The sequence below is a fragment of the Buceros rhinoceros genome, unplaced genomic scaffold (genome assembly GCF_000710305.1).
Source record: "Buceros rhinoceros silvestris isolate BGI_N320 unplaced genomic scaffold, ASM71030v1 scaffold38123, whole genome shotgun sequence".
Taxonomy (NCBI): domain Eukaryota; kingdom Metazoa; phylum Chordata; class Aves; order Bucerotiformes; family Bucerotidae; genus Buceros; species Buceros rhinoceros.
This window is the reverse complement of record NW_010402516.1, coordinates 30,104-53,140: the sequence shown is the minus strand read 5'-3', so window position 1 is coordinate 53,140 and position 23,037 is coordinate 30,104. Positions and strand designations below refer to the sequence as shown.

Below are 23,037 nucleotides of genomic sequence, written 5' to 3'. Positions count from 1 at the left end.
CCAGATCCCTCTGTAGAGCCTCCTGACCTTCAAGGAGATCAACACACCAACCCAACTTAGTGTCGTCTGTGAACTTACTGAGGGTGTACTCAATCCCTTCATCCAGAACATTATAACAAAGACCTTGAAGAGGACAGGCCCCAATACCGAGCCCTGAGGAACACCACTGGTGACCAGCCAGGTTTTCTTTTTTTTTTTTCTTTCCACCATTCTACACTCCAACAAATATCTTGGGTCACCTGTGTTACAGATCTATAATCTTAAAATTGCATTTAATACAATCCTCCTTGCAGAGTATCCATGTCCAGAGAAGCCATATCCTATTTTGTGACACTGTTCTACTCTACCAATGGCTAACAAGAACAATTTGTAAGACAAGTTTCCGTTTCTAAATCTGCATTCTTCAGAAGAGATAGAACTGAGATCTTAACCATGTAATCAGTGAAAACTTAATAGCAGTCACTCAAGAGAAGGGCTATGAACTTTTTGGCAAAATTCCAAATTTGTTGCTCTCTGCCCAGAATGCGCCTTCATTTCAAATGACTAGTTACCATTGCTGTTCAAGATCTTATACAGCACGATATAACATCCCCATTGCTAAAATATACGCAGAAACAGCTCAATTCCAGTAACAGAGAACACACTCACTTGTAAAGTACACTTCAGAACAATAGCAAACATTTGGCAATCAATTTAATACATGGCTGGTTTACAGTCGATTCAGGTTTTGCACATATGTGCAAGATGACACAGAAGGCAGTGGTATGAGACAACAGTCATATAGTACTTAGCATGGAGTCTGCTGACTTTGCCTAGTCCATCCAGTTTTTGAAGGTGTGCTATGGCTTAAACACCTTCTTTAAAATCCATTCATTTCATTACTAACGTGTTAGTATTTCAAGCTGCTAACAGCTAAAAGCTGACAATTTCATTCATGTATGAAATACATTACTGTACCACCCAAAAATTGCTTTATCATAAAATCTCCGTGAACTGTATTTAAAAGCACAGAAAATCCTCCTGCAGTTACTGTAGTAGTTTAGAGGTAAAACATTGGAATGGTAGCTAAGCATGAAACACTGTGGACATACACTGGAGGTGCAGTGCAGAAGTGTTTTGAGGGGGATAAGGAAAGCGCTCCCCTGCTGTTCCCTTTGGTGTAATTTGGTTCACAGGGATCATGAACTAGATTTCTCTTGGATGAAACGAAACTAGAAAATGCACTGCAGTAGCATACCTAATACACTCCAGCTGCAAGTAGGTACTTAGTCCCCAACATTAGACTAAAAATGGTTCAAACTAAATAACTCTGAAATGTGTACAGCACAGATGTCAGGTTCTCCATCTCAGCTGTTTTGCTACATGCATCTGCCCCTGCTGAGCTGCACTAGCCATTAACACCAACACAGCTGCAAACACACTGCTTCCTGATGGGTTTGGGATGTCATGGGTGCATCAGTTTTAAAAATACTAGTATTCACTACAGCACAGACCTCTGAATTTTTTTTTTATGCAAGTCCAATCAAACTGCTCTTTAACGATCACTGGGGAAATATCATCAGTGCCAGGTTCTTGAAAATCTCGGAGATTTGCAACTCATCTTTGAAACATGAGCTGTTGCAATTGCTAAGTATTTGCACTTGAACATCAAAATCACAGAAGAATTTTCCAGAAAGGGCAACAAATCAACGACATACCTTATTGCCTCTTCCACAGATTGGCCAACTATATTTGAGGAGGGACCTGGTTGAGACAAAGGTGTGAGGCTTATCACCCACTTTACTGGCTTGTAGTACTCATCACTGGAACTCAACAGGTAGAACAGCGTGGTCAGAAAAATCACCTGCAAAACAAATTGGAGCTTTAAATTAAAAGGCAATAAAGACTTTCCAGAACTCCAGTATGCAGCTATTTCTAGATATTTTTATTGGATTGCTATTTTTTGCATTTGTAGAATGTATTCTGTAGTCCAAAACATTAAATAATTTAAGGGGGGGATACACTGAATTCAAGGTGAGGGCTATGGGTGAACACTCTATGCTAAAATGGTAATTCAGCATTTCCACATGCTGAATGCATGTATGAAGAAACGTATGTCTCAACCGCTTGTCCATCAGGTCCATAGACCTGGGAATGGAGCTTTTCTCTTCTGACATTTGTAACAGAGTATAAGCAGAGCGTGTGTTTGTGCATGACTTACTGCATCATGGATGGATACACTACTACAGCTTACTTCTTACTGAATGCTTTGATGGAAGATGTATTTTTCAAAATGTCCATTATTTCTGTGTTTTAAAGCACAATTTTTAAAAGCATTTATCAAAATAGAAGTCACTATTTTAGTTTTTATTTGAGATGACTAAAACTGCACTGAAATGTAATCAGTTGTAAAGCTAACCACTTCAGGAATTCTTGGAAAATTTAAATTAGTTTGTGCCGCTTCAAACTTTGTACCAACTAGGAATCCTGCAAAATGAAAAAATAAAAGAGCACAGTTAAAGCTGGAGTAGTGCTTTCTTTGAAACACAGCTCTACATAGACATGATTTAAAATAATTCCTTCTGTTGCACACTGAGAAGAAAAACTTCCCTTAGTAGCCCATTAAATAGATCTTTTGTGAAAACACATACGTGGCATTTTCACAAGACTCAACTTTGTCAGCTGACCCTGCTGGCTGAACCACAGCAATGCACCAGATGTGCTCAAACACTGCCTACCTAGCTTTAGGGTTCAGCCCACTCGAAAAGTAAAACTTCTATTCCAAAACTGCATTCAAAGGAAAGGGAGATGGGAAAAGGATATTGGGCCAGGTCGCAGTCAAAGATGCAGCAACTGAACTAAACCAATCAAAATCTCTGAAACTATTTGCCCTCAAATTCAAAATGAACTCTATAAGTTGGAGAATAGTCAGAGCTTTCTCAGTAAACTATGAACTTCTTTATTCAAGACTTTGCAAAGAAGAGCAGAAAACAGCTAAAACTGAATTGTTAAAGATATCCATCCTTGGAAAGCAAATTACTGAAAAAACCTTGCTACAGCAAAAGATCTAAGTATGCCTTGAGACCACAGAAGCACGAGAACTGTTAAGGTCACTTCTGGTTTTCTCATCCTCACTTGGAGAGTGTTTTTCTTCAGCTCTGAAGGAAGGGACGTGAATAGCAGGCAAATCTAACACTGACATAACACCAAATGGGATTCAATAACAATGCACATTACAAAAGAAAGCTGCAGTGATTTATCTTAGGGTCACGTGTGGATTTTCTCTGTTTACTGCATTAAGCTGTTGAGCAGGGAATGAAGGAAAAAAAAGCACGAGATAAAATTAAGAAGCAATTATATTATTTCTATATCCACTCCACAACAGTTCAGTTGTTACCCTAAAAAGTACTTTAATGTTCAACTAAATTCTTATTTAGCATTTTCATTTACTTATTTTTCCACATAATGGACTGTATTAATCTTTATTTAGTGCAGGCTATTACTGAATAACCTAAATTTAAGTCCTTTCTCTTTCAGTCATAAGCTGTTAACAAACCCACACTAAAAACCACTATTAAAACAAGTTCCATGAGTTTACCTTGAGTTTAAAGAAAATCTGTTTTTACAGCAAGAACCTTTGTGAAGGACTTTCCTAAAGATGAGGAATCGTGCCTCTGGATAGACGCAATGGCCTACGAACAGTGTAGTGCAAACAAGACTAAGGTATAGCACTCTCCCACAGTGATTAAACAGCATTAATAACTACTCTTCAGGTAGGCATGCAGATTTTAATTGCCTTCAAAAGTAGTAGTTCCTACAGCTACAAGAACACCAACACTGACACGTGACATTATCTGTGCACAGAAATGGAGGCAAGCATATCCCTTTACCCTTGTGTGTTTAAGTACAGTTAACAGGACAGAGTTGTTCACTGAGTTTTTGCCTTATTTCTTAAAAGTTGAAGTATTTCTAATTCATCAGTTCTGCTGTTTGCATTTCAAAGGCTGCCATTATCAAGAATCTACAGAAAGAACATACACATGTGTGAAAACAAATCTTTCCTATATACGTAAGATGACTAGGAGTGCCAATCCAAGAAACCAAGAGTGCAGGACTGATGTGCTTTGGTGGGGAAGCTTTAGATGATCATTTTAAGTAAGATGTTCAACCTACAACAGAAGCGGAGGAAACAAAGTAGCCTTTAGGGCATCTAATCTTCGAAAGAATTCCAACACAGCAATATTTCAGCTAGCTCTGCCAAACCAGCTGACTGCACAGTGCCTGAGCACGCAGCAGGACCCTGCTGACAAACAAAAAGGCAGGATCATGCACCACAGCAACCGCGTGCAATGAGCTTGGTATAAGCCATTAGGCATCTAGAGCTAAATCTTTTGCCTGAGCAATGAGTGCATTGAAATAATCTTCAATTACTATCCAAACTTGTCACTTGCAAGTATACTAAGTTGTCAGACATTGTTTTCAATTTGTCATTACGGGTAAAGTTGTGGACTAAGGAAGACATTAAATATTCCCATGCAATCAATCTCCTCTTTACTGACTGAAAGATAACTAGAGAACAACAAAACTAACTGACGTGATTTTCTTCAGTTCAAGACAGCCATTCCATTAAGTCTTACTGTAATCTGCTCTTTCTTAAATACTGAACAGAATCCACATGGCTGTGTTGAAATGATCTTAAACATTATTTCAGTTTTGCAGCTTTGCCTACGCAGACCTCCCTCCTGAGCAAGCATCGATGGAGTCAATGAAGTTAAACCGGCAAAACACTTCGTTTTCAAGCAAATGGTTTTGAATTCTGAACTGAAAACCAGGACATGGATTTCAGTCAAGCTCACAGATCAGCATTTGTTTACATAAAACAGGAAAACATCCCAGGTCAGTGTTTTAGGAGATTTTTATTTTAGGTAATAACTGTCACAGCAAATGAGAAGTTACTTCTACCATTATAAATTACTCCATACAGCTGTAACATTTATAAACAAAAGAAACTATAAACATCTAGCTTGCAGAATACACTAAAAAGTAATACATCCTTTAAAGAAAACACCTTTAATAAAAAGGTCTCAGAGTCTACTGCTCAGTGTGGGCAATAACATTAATAAGAATGACTTTGTGTAAGAAGCATTATGCAATTAAGAGCTCACAGAGGTTAAATAATAACAATGCAACAACCCTCTCACATGGATTTGCTGAAGACACTTCATTTACAAAAGGGAATGTAAGGTAATCCTTGTGAAACTGGTACTTTTGCTGACATTTCCCTGTACCAATTTTTGCCCTCTTCTGAGAGCACCGGTGTGTTTAAGGACACGCTTATAAGTACACGCTGCAAGTAGTTATGTAGGATATCACAAGTTATAGCTCAGTATCTTCAAGGCCAGAAACACAAGTTTTCCATTAACACGATCACAGGAAGACTGTCAGCTCCTTTATGCGGAAGTTACACAGATCTTGCCCTTTGCCTAGAATGCCCTCCAAACGACAGATTTGAAAGTTGCAAAATCTTAAAGAACTTTGGTATTAGATAAGGTAAAACGGTGTTTCTAGTGCTTTAGGCTAGATATTTTATTGACACAACATGTGCAATTAGGTTCCTTCAGTATAACAGACCATGTAAACTGATGACATACTACTTACCACTGAAAGCACAAAATTGAGAAGAGCCGTCCCACTATGGAAGAGGATTGTCACTAATGTTGTAACTGTAGTAAACAAGAGGCTCACATTGCGACTCATCACTATCCATAGAGACTCCAGGATCTGGAAAATGAGGGGGAAGCAAAGACAAAGTCAGGTACTGCATGGCATTAGCCAGGACAGAGAACTGCTTACAGAGTGATTTATTTTCATCAAGCCCTACAAAGAGTATGTTTTTAAAAAAACTCATCTTCCCTCGCTCCTAAATTAGGTCCGGTAAAGCACATGAAAACATGTACTTTACCAAAGACAAGTTTCTCAGCAGCTGGCTACAAGGTTTTAGAACTTTTCTCCTGATGTTCAAAATTATTTCATTATGCAAAATTGCAAAAAAACCCCAAAACCCTAGATGCAGTGACACTTGTTTATTGTGATTTACACCATCAATTGAAAGCAGATTTTGTCCTGGGAAAGAAAACTCATCTTTTCAAAAGCAGAAATGCTGTAATACAAACAACAAGGAGTAACATCACAAGGCAGAAATAAACTTGAAGACAGCTTCAGATCAAATAGAATTACCACTTTAATAACACAGTAAGAATGTATTAGCCAAGTGATGCAAGCATACAAAAGAAGCAAGGCTACCACTACAAAGCAATACCTTCTTTCAGCCTAACCGATATAACTGGAAAAAAGAAGAGCTCTGACACAAAAGCCCTTCTCCAGGTTCAAAGCTGTAAGTGAAGACTTCAAAACTAGCAACAGTTACTCTTGGTTTAATGAATCTTAATCAATTAGACTGAATTAAAACAAAACAAAAAGAAACAAACAACCCCCCCAACCCAGTAGCTGGCATTTGAGAGCAAAGGAGCATGAGCCATGTGTCACCTCTCCTCTGGAACAGAGTGAAACATACAGAAGATAATTTATTAAGGATAAACTTGGAAGGGAATAAGTGCTAGGGAAGGTGACAGGGAATTACAACATGTAGTAAAACCAGAAAGATCTATTTAGTTCATGCTTCATACTATTTAATTGGAATTACGAATTTTAAGATTCATGTTCTGAACAGATTTTCTTAGTCTCTCTTGAAAATTCAACTTCTGTTTTAAAGATTAAAACTGGCCTGAATTATCAGTCTTCTAAAGACTGATCTCAGCAATCATTAATAACCTCCCTCACATACCGCCACTTGCAACACATCAGCTGAGCTAATGTATTGGTGAGCAGTTCACAAGGAGGTGTCTTGTTCCATCTGCTACAAGGCAGTGTACATCTAGAAGGGGATGGGAAAGTTTCCTTCAAAAGAGTATGCTCCTCCAGTATAGTTGCATTTCTTCAAGACTTTCCCTAGAAGTTTTAACCTAAGGAGCTGATAATCAGGAGTCTACAACTGCAGCTAGTTTGAATGCATTTATCAGGTGGTTATCAGGAGAGGTTCTCCTCCAAGAACATTCTTAAGTAGAGTCATTGATCAGAACTGCTGAACTAATTATCACCAGTATTTACTTTAGAGTAAGTGAGGATAGTCCGCTTCCTTCAGCTGCAGTATGTCTTACAAAAGCAAGCACATCTTTTAGGACTCATCTCCAGCTACAAAGTAAGTTCCTCTTTATGCACATCTACCACTAAAATTTCAACACACATGCTCTTCATCTCTAGGATGAGAAGACTGACATAGCAGACATTAATCATTACTGAATACAGTATTAGAAAGTGCTCAAATACCTAACAGTCACAAAATCAAAACACATGTACCTGCACCTAAGAGTTCATAATGCCATTCGACTCCCAAAGCACACTGCAACTGGGTTAATGAGCTCAGTTACTATGCATAAACGATTTTTAACACCTTGCCAGTTGAGGTAAGTTCTCTAAAGCACAACTAAATGTGAATATTTATGCAATAATACAAAAAAATATACACCTCTTTCCCCAAAACACTGCTTTGTAAGTAGCCTTAAGAGATCAGTGTTTAAAAGAGCTATGAAGCTGCACAGAATTCAAGACTCCCTTATGTATCACACCACCAGTATTAGTTGCTGTGCCTTTCCGATCTGTAACAGGCAAGGAATCAAAATTGCACTTGTTGTTTGTATTATTGTATCATTTATAGTGTCCACTCAAATTGGCCAATACCCAAAGCAAGATTTAAAAGGCACTCGACCAAACCAAGTTATTTGTTGAGATCTTCAAGTCAAACTTCCGCAAGCCAGGTAAATTCAGGTACCTAATTTGATTACAGAGATCATTTACAGATGTATAAAAGGAATAAAATTGGATACAAAGAGACATTAGGAAAAAATCTTCTCCTTCCATATACTTTCAATTATTTTTCTTCTCAGAAGGATGTATCATCCTGACCACTCAAAAAATACAGGAACAGATATACCTTTCAATACACCTTTGAAGTAGAAGACAAGTGATGGACTTTGTGAAGAATAATACAGTACACACAAGATCAAATGCTTTCTGATCCAATTAAAAGCTGATTTCCAAATAAATGTTTTCCTGTAACGACCCTTCAGGGCTCAATAGCTTATTTTTGAAAAAAATGACCTTAATACGAAATGGAGACAAAACAGCAACACAAAAAGGACCATCCTCCAGCACCAGTTTTTGACTTTCTGGTGGTAACAAAATCATCTTCTTCTCTAAAAATATGCATCAGGTTGAATTTCACCTACCCTGAAAAAACCAATACCCATTATGAAGAAGAGAACACCAGGGTAAAAAAAAAAAGCATGGTCGTTGAATTATTACTGAAGAACAGACTGTATTAGCTATAAACTTAGGAGGTTACATGAAGACATTCTGAGAGCCAGAGAAAACATTAGGATATGTGGCAACTCAGTGAAATATTTGAGAAAGCGACTTGAAACACATGGATCAGTCATGCTAAAAGTATCAACAGAGAAACCTAACTGAGCTGAAGCTTGCCGTGTACATCCTAATGGTGTGTACATCTTCCGTCTTCCTGTCTGGGAAATCTCTGAATGAGGTACTGCTTGGTGGTGGAATGAGTATTCTTGTGCAAGAAGCAAAAAGATCAATTTAAGGAGACATCAGCAATGTAACGTATAGGGAGTTCCGAGTGATCATCTACAGATATAGCCAGCAGCAATTTATTTTTTCAAGGTTTCAAGCCTTCAAGAAATGGAGGAAAAGGGTATGAATGGAAAAGCAAGTGAGTGGGGAAGGAGCAAGTTATTTTTATTTTTCAGAAATTAAATCTTAATATTCCAGCTATGTGTTGAATATTTCATTCACCTGAAAAACTACCTTAGAATAGAGCATGGGGTGCAAAATGCAAGGCATAAGTCAGGATCCACACTAGTTCACTCTGCAAATGAAGAATAGGATGAAATAAAACCCACTTCCGCAGCACATCACTGGATAAACTGGCTAATAAAACTACTTTTTCTAAAGAATACCAGAAAAATCTGAAGCTGAAAGGTGGCAGTGCTGCCAAGACCAAAGCTTTAAGAAAAAAAGCAAACTAATGATTTGGAAAAGCTTATCTTCATATTAAATCTTCAGACAATTTACATGTTTATATAGTGAATTACTTTAAAATAATTAACATCTGTCTACATCAAACCAGAGCTAAGCATAACTGCTAAGAACATTTTGAGGGGGATACAGAAGTCTTCTGTGTTTTATCTGACATTCAAATTACTAAATTGATGCACATTGTTACAAATTAAATGAATGCCAGTAATTCCCAAGCACAGCTATACCAGTGATTTAATTATATGCTTTCAACTCCAATACGAAAGTTTCTTCCACTACAGGAAAAGCTTGAAATGAAACACTTGCATCTGTCTTAACATTTTTTCTACAGCAAATGCTCCTTTTCTTACTAAAAAGGGTGAACGCTTCCTATGATTTACATCAATGAAAAAGAGTTTATCTGCTTGTGATTGCAACATGACGCTATCAAATAGCTGTGTTTTCAGAGACTACAGAGCCATCTGTACTATTCTGAAATACTTCAGAAAGCCAAGGGACTGGTAAGACAGTTACTCTATGGTAAACTCTAGCCTCACGCTACGTGTAAGTATTTATTATGTGCAAGTGTAACCTTAGTTTATTCCTTTCCAAAGGTGCGGGCAATCTCACTAGAGCTGTATATCCACACACACTTCTTTAACAGTTATCTTCTCGACTTTAAGTGGTTTGTATTTTAAAAAACTGTCAAACCAGTTTCAGGCCTGCACCATGTCTTGCTATATTCTTCAGAACTGCAGGCTGGCATTGATTTCAAATGTCCAAATGCAGAAACATCCTTCAGTTTGAGTTACAGCTAACCTATTTAATCCCTGTCCCACCCAGTCCCCACCAAATAGAACACAAAATCCCACCCATAGTTCAACAAAATGTAAAAAGCAAACAAAAAAGCCAAAAAAATCCCAAACCAAATCCAAACAAAGTCCAGCCAAGAGAAACTCCCCCAAACATCTCCCCCAAACATCTCCCCTCAAAAGCACTCACATAATTTAAAATATTGATCCTTCCCAATCCAGTATGCCATTCTAATAACTCGTTATTCTTCAAAATACCAACAGAAAGATTTTCATGCTCTGATAAAAACATAAATCCTGAAGAAGCTGCCACTGTGTCCTAGGGTAGCGAAGCAACTCACTTAGAAATGTCACACTTAAGTCAAAACTATTCTTACTTTCATCATCTCCAAGTTTTAATGACCCAAACAAGCAAAGACATTAGACTTTCTTCAATTTTAATTTGAAATATCAGTGCAAGTAATTTTTATGCAATTAGGATTTACACAGTGCTGACTAGTATTTGTCGTCATTAAGGACATGAGTGCATGGAGAAAAAGGACAGGTGTTTCCCCACGGCTGATGAGTAATGAGTTCATGGAAATAAACAGGAAAGCAAGTCAACTGCTAGCACTTTTTTCCCTGAACTTCTAAAACCAGATTTTAGAAGTAAAGCAAGGCATGCTAGCTAGATGAAAATTTTAATATTAATGTATTTCAGTCTTAAATATTTATTCTCTTCATACTAGTTCCTGTACTATTCTAGCCTATTTAGATTACTAAAGGACACTTATTACCATGGTTCCTGAGCACTGTGCAGCAATGCTGCAAAAGACACAGCTAGCACCTACCATATACCCTCTCCCGTTCCCCCTCTTGCTGTACTGAGTTTAAATGATGATGGACTGTGCATTTTTATTACACTGCCTCAAGCACATGAGGTCAACATTCAGAAGTTTCAAGCAAATTTCACTATTAACTGAAAAAAGGCTCACTGCAATAAAAAGTTTCAACTTTTTCTTGACTCACATCATTCTTTATCACAGAAACTGTAACCATTTTAAGGAGCAGTTGAGGGAGGACTGAAAAAGCACACAAGCCCATCAGTCTAAACCAAGAACTGTCTTGAGGCAAATACTAGCTTTAACTGCATCTACAGAAACTTTACGTCATGAGTTAGGTATAAACAGTACTCGTCCAAAATCGACAAATAGTAACCTGAAGGTACTTCTAGTTTATGACAACAGCTCAAGTCAAAGATTAACTATATCAGGGATTTACTCTGTATATTAAGCATTTCAGACTTAACATTTTTTAGAGAAATGTAGTTGCTTCAGTTTGGATTGCTTTCAGTGCTTTTTCTTTTTCTGCTCATGAGGTGAAAGGTTGAGGGCATTAATTCAGGAATTCATACAGTGTAAAATATTAATTTCATTCTCCACAGAACTTTCATTAAAGAAGGGAGAAATAAGCTGCTTTCAACCCAGTTAATAATTTGAGGGGAAAAAAAAGTAAGACAAAGATTTTGTTTTCACAACCTTTTGGTCAACAGTTTCCTCAGTTATAACCTAGACTAATTGGTCTCTCTTAAAAAGAAAAGACTACATAATACAAAGCATTTAAAATCAGCTTGCAGGTGACACAGGCAATCCTACAGGAACAACCTCTCTTAGGAAGAAGTCTGGGAAGCTGGTGTTACTGAAGATGAAGAAATCAGGAGGGCTTCTTCAACACAACCAGTTCTGTTCATAGTGCGGTTATATTCTAAGTAGGATTATGTTACTGTAAAAAACTCTAAAGCTGTTTCCATTATTTTCCATGTACTTGAATCCATAACCTTAGTGATAGTCCAAGGAGGAATTATGATTTAAAAGTGGACTAATTTGGTAGTAACGGCAAAAAACTACATACCGAAAGAAATGTTTCAATGTTATCATGAACAAATGATGCAACATCTTGCCAGTCCAGAATATCACCAAGCCAGCTGTTTTGTCGGTTTGTGTGCCATTTGTGTCCTTTGTGCCTTCCAGAATGCGTTACGTTCTTAAAAAGAGAGACAAAGATGTACAGAAAACAAATATTTCAGTAACTTACAAATATGAGAAAGCCAAAGTCCAATGTTTTCTTTATAAGGAATAGATCCAATATGCATTTAAATACTTAGAGCTGCTTTAATAGGCATCCTCAAATATACCTGGAAGTACTCTAAACACTGGAAAAATTAAAATTTGTCAGGAAACCATAGTTAATTATCCCATAATTACAATAATGTATATTGTACTGATTCACCTCAGTTTAATATTAGCTTTTACTACTTGACTGACACAATGGTATTTATCTTGCTCTTTATGGAAGCACACTAGGAGGAGGTAATGATTTCAGCTGCTACATAACTTACTGTTTGCAACATACGACTTTTCCCAGTACAACCCACAAATGAAAATATGAGCAGAAGTCAAAACAAGTAGTTTTCTCACAGAAAGTGTCTACCCTACTGGCAATTTTCAGTCATGCAAACGCTATACTGGAAGCTTGGAGCATTTCTTCTGATTACACAGCTTTGTAACTACAACTCAGCAAGACAACAAAAAACAGCCATAACCACAACAGCCAATTCCTTAACCAGCTTCATCCTAATTGTGAAGCTGCCTATTGTCCAACTGAATCACACCTGACTACCGTCTAGCATGAGCCTATTTGACTCAGTCTGGGACTGACAAGTGTTTCAGAGGAGCATGCCAAAATTCTACTGTAAGCAAACCAGATCTCATCCTAATCTCTAATAGCAAGAGACTTCTCAAGTTCTCAACTCTGATGTTTATATAGAAGTGTTCCACCTCTTCTGTTAAAATTTTCAAGAAACCTTTCAGCCTTACCAGCCTATATTCAAAATGGCAGTACCGTTTTTGGCATACATGGCAAGTAGTATTCCACGTGAAGTCCCTGCACTGATCCAGGAACATTACATTTTCTACTTATTATCAATTTTCCCTAGATGCAATGTTATGCTTTATGATGCACAAGTAGCAACATTCTTTAACAATCCACAGCAACACAAAGATCTTTCTTCTGAGTTGGCAGCTTATTTAAAGCCAGAAACACGAGCAGTCAAAAATCTCCCTCCTGTATTTATAAACTGTGTCAGGTACCTATTTTCTGGTCATCTAGTTCTATCTGCAAAGACAGCTCCCACCATTCACTATTAGAATTAGGTATCATTTGCAGATTTTGTAACGTTGTTATTCATACACATTTCAAGCTCACTTTCATTCAACAACTATACTGCTGTAGCACCTAAGACCTCAGGTGTGGATCAAAAAAGAATTAGAAGTTGTCAACTGGTTCCTCCTTCAACAAATTCACAAGATCTTAAAACCCCACACTTGAATGGATTAGGAAGAGGAGATTCTTGTCCTTGAAAAGACACCTTTATTGTAGAGTTATGCCATCATCTTTTGCGCAGTTTATTACGCTGTCACTATTTTACTTCATTGGATAGATAGATGCAATGTTAACTGATTCATTGCAACATCTCTAGAACCCACTGATCTTCTCAGAAAGTTATAGTTATTGGCTGAATCCACATCTCTTCAGCAATTCTTCCTCAGTTCTACACCTTTAATGGAAGAGTATCACATGAGTATGGGCTCCTGAGTCACCTATAGACTAGGAGCAACACCATGCAGGCCTGAAAAGGAAGGGCATACAACTGAAACAGTGGGGAGCTTGAAAATGTACTGAGAGAGCTAAGATACGGTACAGCTGTCCTCCACACTGCAGTATCATCTGGTTTACCACTTTTCAGATACACTAAAGGACCATGCAAGGCTACTGTAATATTACAGAAGGAAACAGCCTTGTGGAAAACACCTGGATGAGATATTTTCGTGGATATGGAGTGCAGTAGAAGGGGCCAGACTACAAATAGACTCTGGAGGAGTTACCTGCAGCCTGCAGATAACTGGTTGAAGCCCAGCATGCCAATGGCACATAGGGTGCCTAGTACAAAACAGCAACCAGGAAACAGACTTCAAGATAGTGGGAAGTGAGCATCAGTGCACCCCTGAAGCTCCTTCTGCCATTTTTTCCTGCTAGGAAAAGCTGTTTCCTACCCTACAAGAAGAGCATCTACAGAGAAGAAGCCTTGCAGAATTCCCTCAGGTAACAGCTGCAGGAAAGGAATCTCATAACACAACTAACACCAACACAACCTGTGTCACATACTGTAGAGCTGCAGCACAGGTTGCAATGACACTGAGCCCTACTGAACGATTCAGTGCTACGGACCATCTGACACACGGGTTATATTAATAAAAGCAACAGGTGTATTGGTGTAACTATACCAAGGGTAGGTGCTTTTCTCAGTCAAGCGTTTAACAATGAATACTCCCAAGTGGTTAAGGACAGAAAAATCAATTGCAGACGCAGCTTTAATTTCTCCTCAGTGGTCCTATATTACTTCTACAGCATTATTTTGACAGAAAAAGAAACTGATTCTTTACCCTTCTATTTTGACTACTATAGCGAAACTCTTATAGATATCTTCTTGGAACTTTAGAAATATTTTTAAAAAGATGGTATAAAGAAAAATGTTAATATACTATAACTGCAATCATTTAAATATACAGAAGGATTTCAGGGGTATGGTGTCTGGATTTTGCTATTTCCATTGCACCATGGCTAAGGCAAATAGCATTGGCAGCATGAAAAATTATTTAACTCATATGAAGCTTTCAAGACTCAGTGTGCAGAACCCGTTTTAGGAAGGCTGGTACAGTTGGCAAAAATGCATTGTAACAAACTGTGAAAGGACAATTTCTTGAGCAACATTTCAAATTAATAAAAGTTACTCAAATCACACAGAATATTGGTTTCTTTTTCCTAAACCCTCAAGATCATGAAAATTCAACAGAAAACTCTGAACTATGGAATGTTAAATATAAAAAATGAGCAAAATGTAAATCAAATGGCATACATAAAACCACACTTAACTGCTTAAGTGAAGGACAACAGCTCAGGCTGTACTCAAACTGAGGCTGCAGAATGACCTAGAAATACACTAGAAATTTTTACCAGCTTTTATTATTATGACCTGTACTCAGCATCCCAACATTTTGCTAATCTCTTTCTCAGGAATGCATACTGAGTGTAACTACCTCAAAGAACTAAGTGGTAGTTTATATACCATTATACCACTATACCATTTAAATAAGTTACCCACCTTTACAAACCAAGAGTGATAAAGCCTGTCCCAGAGCTCTAGCACTTGTTTTTCAATCACAGCGGTGTTATTCACTTTTTCTCCTAAAATCTTATGGAGCTAAAACACATAAAATATTTTATTACACAGCACAGAATGAAGGCATCTACTGACAAACTCCAAGCTAGATAAATCACATATGATTGTTAATAAAGGCATAGTTCAACCCAAGTGATTAGGAAAGCTTAGAATCAGTATGGAATGTACACTTCAGACAACACTGTTCACAACATGAAGAATTTGTCTGTAAAAAAAAAAAAGGATTCTTCTACACTAAGCTGAGGACTTTTTTCTGCACTGAAAAACCAATGCCATCTCTAAAATGCTTAATCCAAAATCCTTGGTCGACTTTAGAGTAAATATTTCCAATTATTTGAGATGTGTGCTAGATATTAAAATGTATAAATAAGAATCTTGGAAAATATTTCTGAAGAACATTAACTTAAATAAAATACAATTTTTAAAAAATCCAATCTACCACACTGAGCCCAGAGAAATTAGAATACTGAGGGGGGTGGGGTAACCTCTCTACATTGTCTATAATTGTATTACTGGACAGCTAAAGACAGATAAAAAAATTATTCATCTTTATTTGATACATTTTCACTGGTAATCTTATCAAAATGACATATTTTTCAGCTTTTAAAAATAAATATTCCTCTGCACAGAAAACACCACTGTAATCACTCCCATCCTTCCTTCAACTCAATTACTGAAAAATGGAAGGAATAGAACTATCAATGAAATGGTTAACCACTCAGAAAAGAATCACTGTCAGAAATTTTTATTTCTTTTTACTTGTACGAAATGCAAGAAATGAAAATATTAAAAAAGGTGGGGAAGCTCACTCTTACCTTATGTGTAATCCATTCTCGGCCATACTGGTACACGTTGTTAGCTGCTGAATTGAGCGCCTTCTGAATAACCTGGGCTTCTGGAAGCCAGCTAGGGTTTTTTTTTTAGAAAAGGAAAACAAAGTTAACTGCTACATATGTCACCAATTTCATTACACCCAAAAGACATTACAAATTATCATTTTGAAACAACAAACACCAGTTAAGGTTAAATACATATAAACTTGCTACAACTAGAGTATTTCCCTCTACATATCAAGGAACAGACTTTCTCATAAGCAAAGTGCCATTAAATCTAGGGCATATCACTGTTTTTGGAATTCTCCAAGGTTTCCGGAGGAAAAAAAAAAAGTTGGTATCTCAGCTTTTTCAAAAGAGAACTGATCGTCGATCTGCATGTGTGCTATTCACACTACATTCTTAGAAATTTTCCTAGTGTTCTAGCTTTCTGAAAATAGTATATGAAGCAGTCTCATCTAGCAGCAAAGACAACCTTCCGTATTATGAGCTGAAAGTAAAGTGTTAATTTATGTTTCCCTGCAAAAGCAGCCAGATGAAGGAAGATGTTTGGGTTGCAGGTATTTCTAAGTCCCTACCAAAACATCTGCTCATGAGTTTCTTCATGAATTCACGTCACTTTCAAGTAACGGACCTACTGAGTTGCCAGCATTTCAACACTTGTGAATGCAGGGCGCACATTCTTTCCTTTGACTTTCTTTCTACATCTTGATTCAATGGCACATGCTGGAACCCTTCCAAAACAAGAAAGCACTCAGGAAATAACTGCTGCATTTGCTCACCTGACTGAAGATCAACATGAAAGCTTTTTTGTTTGTATAACCCTCCAGAAATGTTCTGCATTGGCATTCCAAGACTTTTCAGTCACTCACCTCTAAACATAATGTGAGCATCAAGCTCTGAAAGCTGGCAAAGCTTGATGGATTTGGCAAGAGGTATACTTACTCCTAAGATATTAAAAGATAGTGTTTTGGATGCTTCAAATCTGGATGAAAACACCAGAAGCAAAAATTTTAGCTATAACTCTGCTAATTACTCAAGTAATACTCCAGTATTTTCAATCATGCGGACAAGCTCCTGACAGTCGTATTTCCATTAGTCCTACTTACTTCCATCTTACAGCAAAATGGAAAGGCCAAACAACACAAGAGATGCCATGAAGAAATAAACAAACCCATTTTTAAGCACTTTCTGTTCTTTTAATTGTGATTACTTAAGTATTGCTAAAGCACATATTACTATAGCATTTATTATCCATATAATTTTAGCCCTGTTTGTGAAAATAGGAACAGCCCTTCTCAACTAATTCAAACCAAGCTTTCCCCCATCCACCACTCTTTCTACCTTTGAACTCTTCTTCGGTTCACTCCGAAAATATTTTCTTCAACTCCTAGTCCCTTAAAGGCGTTCTGCAGCCAGTTCTCCCCATTGAAAAAATGATTCAACTATCACCTCACAAACTTCCACAGAAAGCATTCTTTGCCATTACTTTTTTCCCCACAGGTAAAAGTGAAAAAAATATTGACTCTTTTATTCCCTGCACTACCCAAGTTTTTCCTCCAAAACAGTAACTGGAAAAGTTTATACAGCTGTCCTTCTCCACCAACCAGTGGAGAAGACCAACCAGTACTCAAATGAGATACCACATTGACAGTCCTCCAGAGTAATGCATGAAAACTACCGCTCCATGAGAGTTTAGCTCCTACATCTGCCTGCAACAGACACTCCCATTTCTGTTCACCAAGAGGATTTTTTAAAATTTTTACATTAAAAACTATGCACAAGAGCACCTGGAAGCTTGTTCACCCACCCTATACTATTCGCTTAACTTCAGCGTTCTTACTTTGCCCATTCTGGATGACTGGCTACTGTCTCATTGATCAAGCTGCTTGTGACTTGAATCATGTGAACACTCTCTTGATGTACCTAAATTAAATACAGAGGAGAAATGTTATGTAATGCAAACTAGAATTCTTCCTACATTCAGAGAGGCTTCTTTTTTTTCTTGGGGGTTGGGGAAAGAGGGATGACCCATTTGTACATTTGAAGGATAATTCTTCCAATGGAGACAACCCATCAAGAAGAATGAACTGTCATTAACCACCTCCCACCCCCCCAATAAAACAGTCTATACAATAATTATCAGACTTTTCTGACAATTTAGGTCATTCACTCACTGTACAACTAGTAATGGAAATTTAAACCTTATCTCAGTGGAAAAAAAAATTAACAATACAGCAGTACTGTCAAGGGAAGTATTAAAATACCAATCACGGTTTCAGATATTCCCTTTTAAGCCATGGATCAAAAAAGTGTAAAAACTAAAGAACACTCAGCTCTAACATGGCCATGTTATGAAGTGCCTCACCAAATTAATTCTTTAATAAGAATGACAAAAGTCATCTTTTATAAATATCTTAACATTCCTTTTATGAACATAAGGAAGCTTTAGGCAAGAATGTTTGCACAACTTCTAAAGCTTTCAGTTTTAAGTTCCAAACACTATATAAGCCTACATTTTGAAAAAAGGAGACTGACATCAGAACCCATTGATTTTTGTTCCGTAACTGTATTAAAGTCAAACACTCAATCTCCATTGACTGTTTCAAGTATGAATTTGGCTTCGTTAAAAAAAACCAACAAACCAAAAGAAGGAGTGGGGGAGGGGGGGAAGTACATGAGTGACCTCTTCTGGTGAGAAAAAAAAAAACAAACAAAAAACCAGCGACAAACAAGAAAACCATTTCAGAGAACACGAGCATGAACCTCAGCAAATTTAAAGTAAGAACAGGATACCATGAGGTTATTACAGGCAATTAGTCAAATTGACAAGCATTTTGCAAATATGTTTCTGATGCAAGGTAAATTAGAAGGAAATAATTATAGTGGTTCTGCTGTTGACAAGAGAAGTGTAACAAGATGTAAAACAAATCTGTTCCTATAATACGTAAGTTAGTAATTCTTTAATAGAATAAATTTTGTATTTTCAAAATGTTTATATATCAGTTGAATCATGTACTTACGATTATAATATATATAATTGCAAATAAATGCAAATTTATAGATTTTTATATATGGGGAGTCCTAAAATGGTAACAACTTCAACTCTAGAACACTTATTTGCCAATTTTTTTTTTTTTAAAAAATCTTTAAGCTACACAATTTTGCATAAATATCAGTAACTTTCACTTAACATTTAGAATGAGCTCTATGAATACATTCCTTAGTGCACTGTACCTTTGCAGTAAGGAGCAGCGCTAGCAGAAGGGTTCCTATCACTAGCAAAAATATTATGAAAATGCTTATTATTTTATCTAGCATTTTCTCCAACCACACGATCATCTGTGTAGAAAAAAGAAAAAAAAAATCATAGCATTGCTTTCATTAGATTGATTTATATGCTACATGACAGTATTGTTTATCTTTATTTACAATCACAGTGTAAAATCAGGCTCTAATCAAACAGGATTTATGAACAATTAAAAAGCAATGTTAGCATGATTAAGGTCATGGTATGACATGTGATTTTGCAAACAACATTTACACATCACCACAAGACACAGCAAGCTCTCTGCAAAGCAAGCAGTAATTCAGTATTTACTTACTAAAGAAGCTAGCATTCATGTCAGCTATGAACCTAGAAATTTTCCTTTGTTTCTTGTCCTTCAGCAACTTGGAAACTTACAGATACTATCTGCACAGGACTTGGAAGCTATCAAGGTATCCTGTGAAGTACAAGCATGACTTTCAAATCTGAGCAGCTAATAGCCTTCTAAATGACAAATGAGGTATTTGCGCAGGTAGCCAAGTTTTAAAAGCTGCTCATCACCTTCTGAACTGAAATGGGACTGCAGGTCTGAAGGTCTCTACCTTACTGAATACGAGGACAGTTATTCAGCATTGACTATTTCTATCCACTTTCAATTTCAAAAGGATGCATTAAACATGCATCAGCTAAACCTACTGATACAGAAGACAAGCATCTATGTTATTTTGACAGTTTCTGGAAAGGCCCATTCTACATATGTCCGCAAATGAATAGTGATACGACTTAACATTAGAGAAATTTTCATGTCACTCAAAACAATAAAACTGCTCAGCCACATGACTACACAGAGTGCTCTAGAATAGTGCAAGCTGAGCTTCATCTCATACACAAATCGTCTGTTGACATAAAAAGCTGTCAAAGCCCATGCAAGCATGACCAAATAAATTTTTCCTAGCTTCTATGGTTCAAATACCAAAGCTATTTCTACTCCATCTGGCATGACTACAGGAAGAAGCGGCAGCAGAACAGCTGTAAAATCTGTGCTTTAAGAGAACTGAGGTCAAAGCCAATGTGCAGTAGATGAAAGTGTTTCCAAGTGAGTACAAGTTTTATTTTCAGCGATTAGGCTGGTAACTTTTCAGTTAGCTATCTTACAAAACTACCAGTATGCTTGCTGCTGGTTTACATGAATTCCTTCTTCGTTATTTACCCTATCCGTACATGTGAAACTGGTTCTGGAACAACTAGGTTCTGCAGATTGCTGTGTGGTGATTGAGTTGATTAACACTGAAGATGTATCTCCTATTTGAAAAAAAAAGTTAGGAATATTTTTCTTTGGTGCTCAGCCTGCAGCATTTGGCAGTTAATGTACATTAAACAATTATTTTTAAAGTTCAAGTTCTTTTACAACCAGCTCCTTGTTTGATCTAAACTAACACAAGGATTTTAGAACTGCAGTTCAAAATGATGAATTAAACTGGAAGAAAGTAAAACCCTTTTCAAAGAAATAAGGTGTTGAGCCAGCAAGTTTTTGTAACATCTGCACTGTATTGTGACCTGCAGAAAAGAATTCAAAGAACCTGAAGGAATCTACAAAATCTTTTGTTCTAGATATTTTTAGTGGTTTTCAGCATTGCTGAAATATTTCAGCCATCAGAAATGCCTTGGCAGTGCTAAAGGGAGGTTACCTGCCTGCAGCAGTACTGTGGCTTTCTGAAAAACACTGAGTAGCATTTACATGGGGCTGCTACCTCTTTGGAAATAAGACTGAAAACAGGATTTGATGTGCCCTTCCAAGCTTCATGTACATCCAAAGATCATGCAACAGAAGGAAAAAAAAAAAGTCTCTGTTTTAAGGGTCAGAAATCAAAAATATCACTGAAAAACACTGGATGGCCAGGGGACAGAAATTTCATAGCATGCACTTCAAAATGAAGTCATTAAAAATTAAAGCTGCCCTTGTTATTTCTTAGTTAAAGTTCAAACTGCTGTTTACTTTAAGTTATGAGATAAAAGAAATCCGCTAGCTAGTCTTACATCTAACACCTTAATCAGACTTACAGTTCAGTTCAGACAAACTGAACCCAAGAAATTGGAGGTACTGTCAGAGATCTCCGAAAATGCTAGGAAGATCAAACTCCAAAAAATGAGGATGAGGACTCTCTCTGAACTAGAACATGATGAACAGGGGATCGTTTCTTGACACCCCTTATGGAGTATGCCTACGCTGCCACTGAGGTGTAAATGTTGAGCCAGCACTTAACCTAATTAGTAAAGAAATAGCAGCACTGATGTTGTATCAGGACAGGCAGCAGCCTCAGCCATGCAAGCCCACCCTGGTTTATTTACTTGCGTAGGCTTGTGCAAGTGAGCGAGATGAAAGCCAGCTCTGGTTCGCCTACAGGTACTGCAACTGCATCTCACACCAGTCTTAAGGAGATTCAAGTTATACAATTGGTACAGACATTACAGGAAAAGACTGAATTGCATTGAGTGTTGTAGAAATTAAAACAGGTGCACAACATTCATTTAGGGCTATATTTACTCCCTCTCCTTTAATCTGCTCACTATTAAACCTTCCCTCCTTCCTCTACATTTACCCACAATACTTCCTCAAGAAGCACTCACCTTTGTACCCACATGCTGAATAACAGAGAGGTGCTACATTACTGCAGGTAAGCTAGACTGTTAAATCCTGTGTGCTTGCACTTACCACTGAATCAGGTCCACTCATTCTTACCCCAACCCTGTCAGACCTCCCTCTACATACTTCCTGTAAACCACGGGCATGCACACAAAGACAAACATACACTGACTAAACACTAGTCATTAGCCAGAGATCATGGCGTTTTAAATTCAGTTCCAAGCTTCTAATCTAAAGGTTAGTCAACAGCGGGAAGCTGATGCTGCCGTAACATCCAAAATTACGCAAAGGAAAGCCAGGCTCCTAAGCTACAGAAGGTCACACTTGTAAAACCAAACTGAAATGTTAAAGTTTTGGGTTGTGATACAAACCATATTACACTGAGCTACAACAGAACTACAGTTTATGTTTAACAATCAGGAATCCTGCTATCTAGACAGGTTCTCCATGTTATACAGTATGATAAATCTTCTGCGAATTTGTATTTTCATGTTTCACACTGCATAGCCACTGTTTTTTCTAGTATGTTTTAATTACTGCATAAGGCACTTAGTGAAGTATACCGGGATATCTACTTCATTTTCAATTAAAGCTACATAAAATTCCCAAAAAAGTGGTTTGGGGGTTTTTACTTTAAACAGCTTCACTGCTTATCAGGATTTTTTGCAATACATTTCTTAGACTTGTTGACATTTCCCTTTAGTTCAGTTAATATTTAAGCATATCATCTAATTAATATCATCCAAAGAGAATAAGGGAAAACCCACAATCAGGACACATCTTAGGGTTATGCTGAAATGAGTCAGATGAATCAGCTAAGATAGAAAAGACAGCTAACAACCTATATGAGGTCTCAAGTCTACTTACACCAGTGACCCTCCAACACCAACTGCAGAATTTACCAATTCTCTTGCCACAGACGTCATAATGAACAAAACATGCTAGCCCAGCTGAACCTATTCTATATTTTGGGCTACATACACCATGGTAAATTAGGTGATTACATACTATTCTTGTTTGCCAAAAACAACAGAAAGAAAGTTTCAAGTAGCTCTTTGACAGAACCTCTTAAA

The 23,037-nt window shown here is 37.2% G+C and overlaps 1 protein-coding gene across 1 annotated transcript in view; it reads right to left on the bottom strand.

Annotated features, from left to right (window-relative positions):
* Nucleotides 1-1,697: 1,697 nt before the first annotated feature.
* Nucleotides 1,698-23,037, bottom strand: part of TMEM245 (transmembrane protein 245) — a gene marked incomplete at both ends in the record, with an annotated part of 41,740 nt that continues 20,400 nt past the window's right edge. Inside the window, 7 exons of the mRNA XM_010132662.1 lie at nt 1,698-1,843; nt 5,638-5,760; nt 11,832-11,963; nt 15,142-15,240; nt 16,035-16,125; nt 17,896-17,978; nt 19,290-19,394. Coding sequence (XP_010130964.1) covers nt 1,698-1,843; nt 5,638-5,760; nt 11,832-11,963; nt 15,142-15,240; nt 16,035-16,125; nt 17,896-17,978; nt 19,290-19,394 — 779 coding nt within the window. The remainder of the gene's footprint in view (nt 1,844-5,637; nt 5,761-11,831; nt 11,964-15,141; nt 15,241-16,034; nt 16,126-17,895; nt 17,979-19,289; nt 19,395-23,037) is intronic.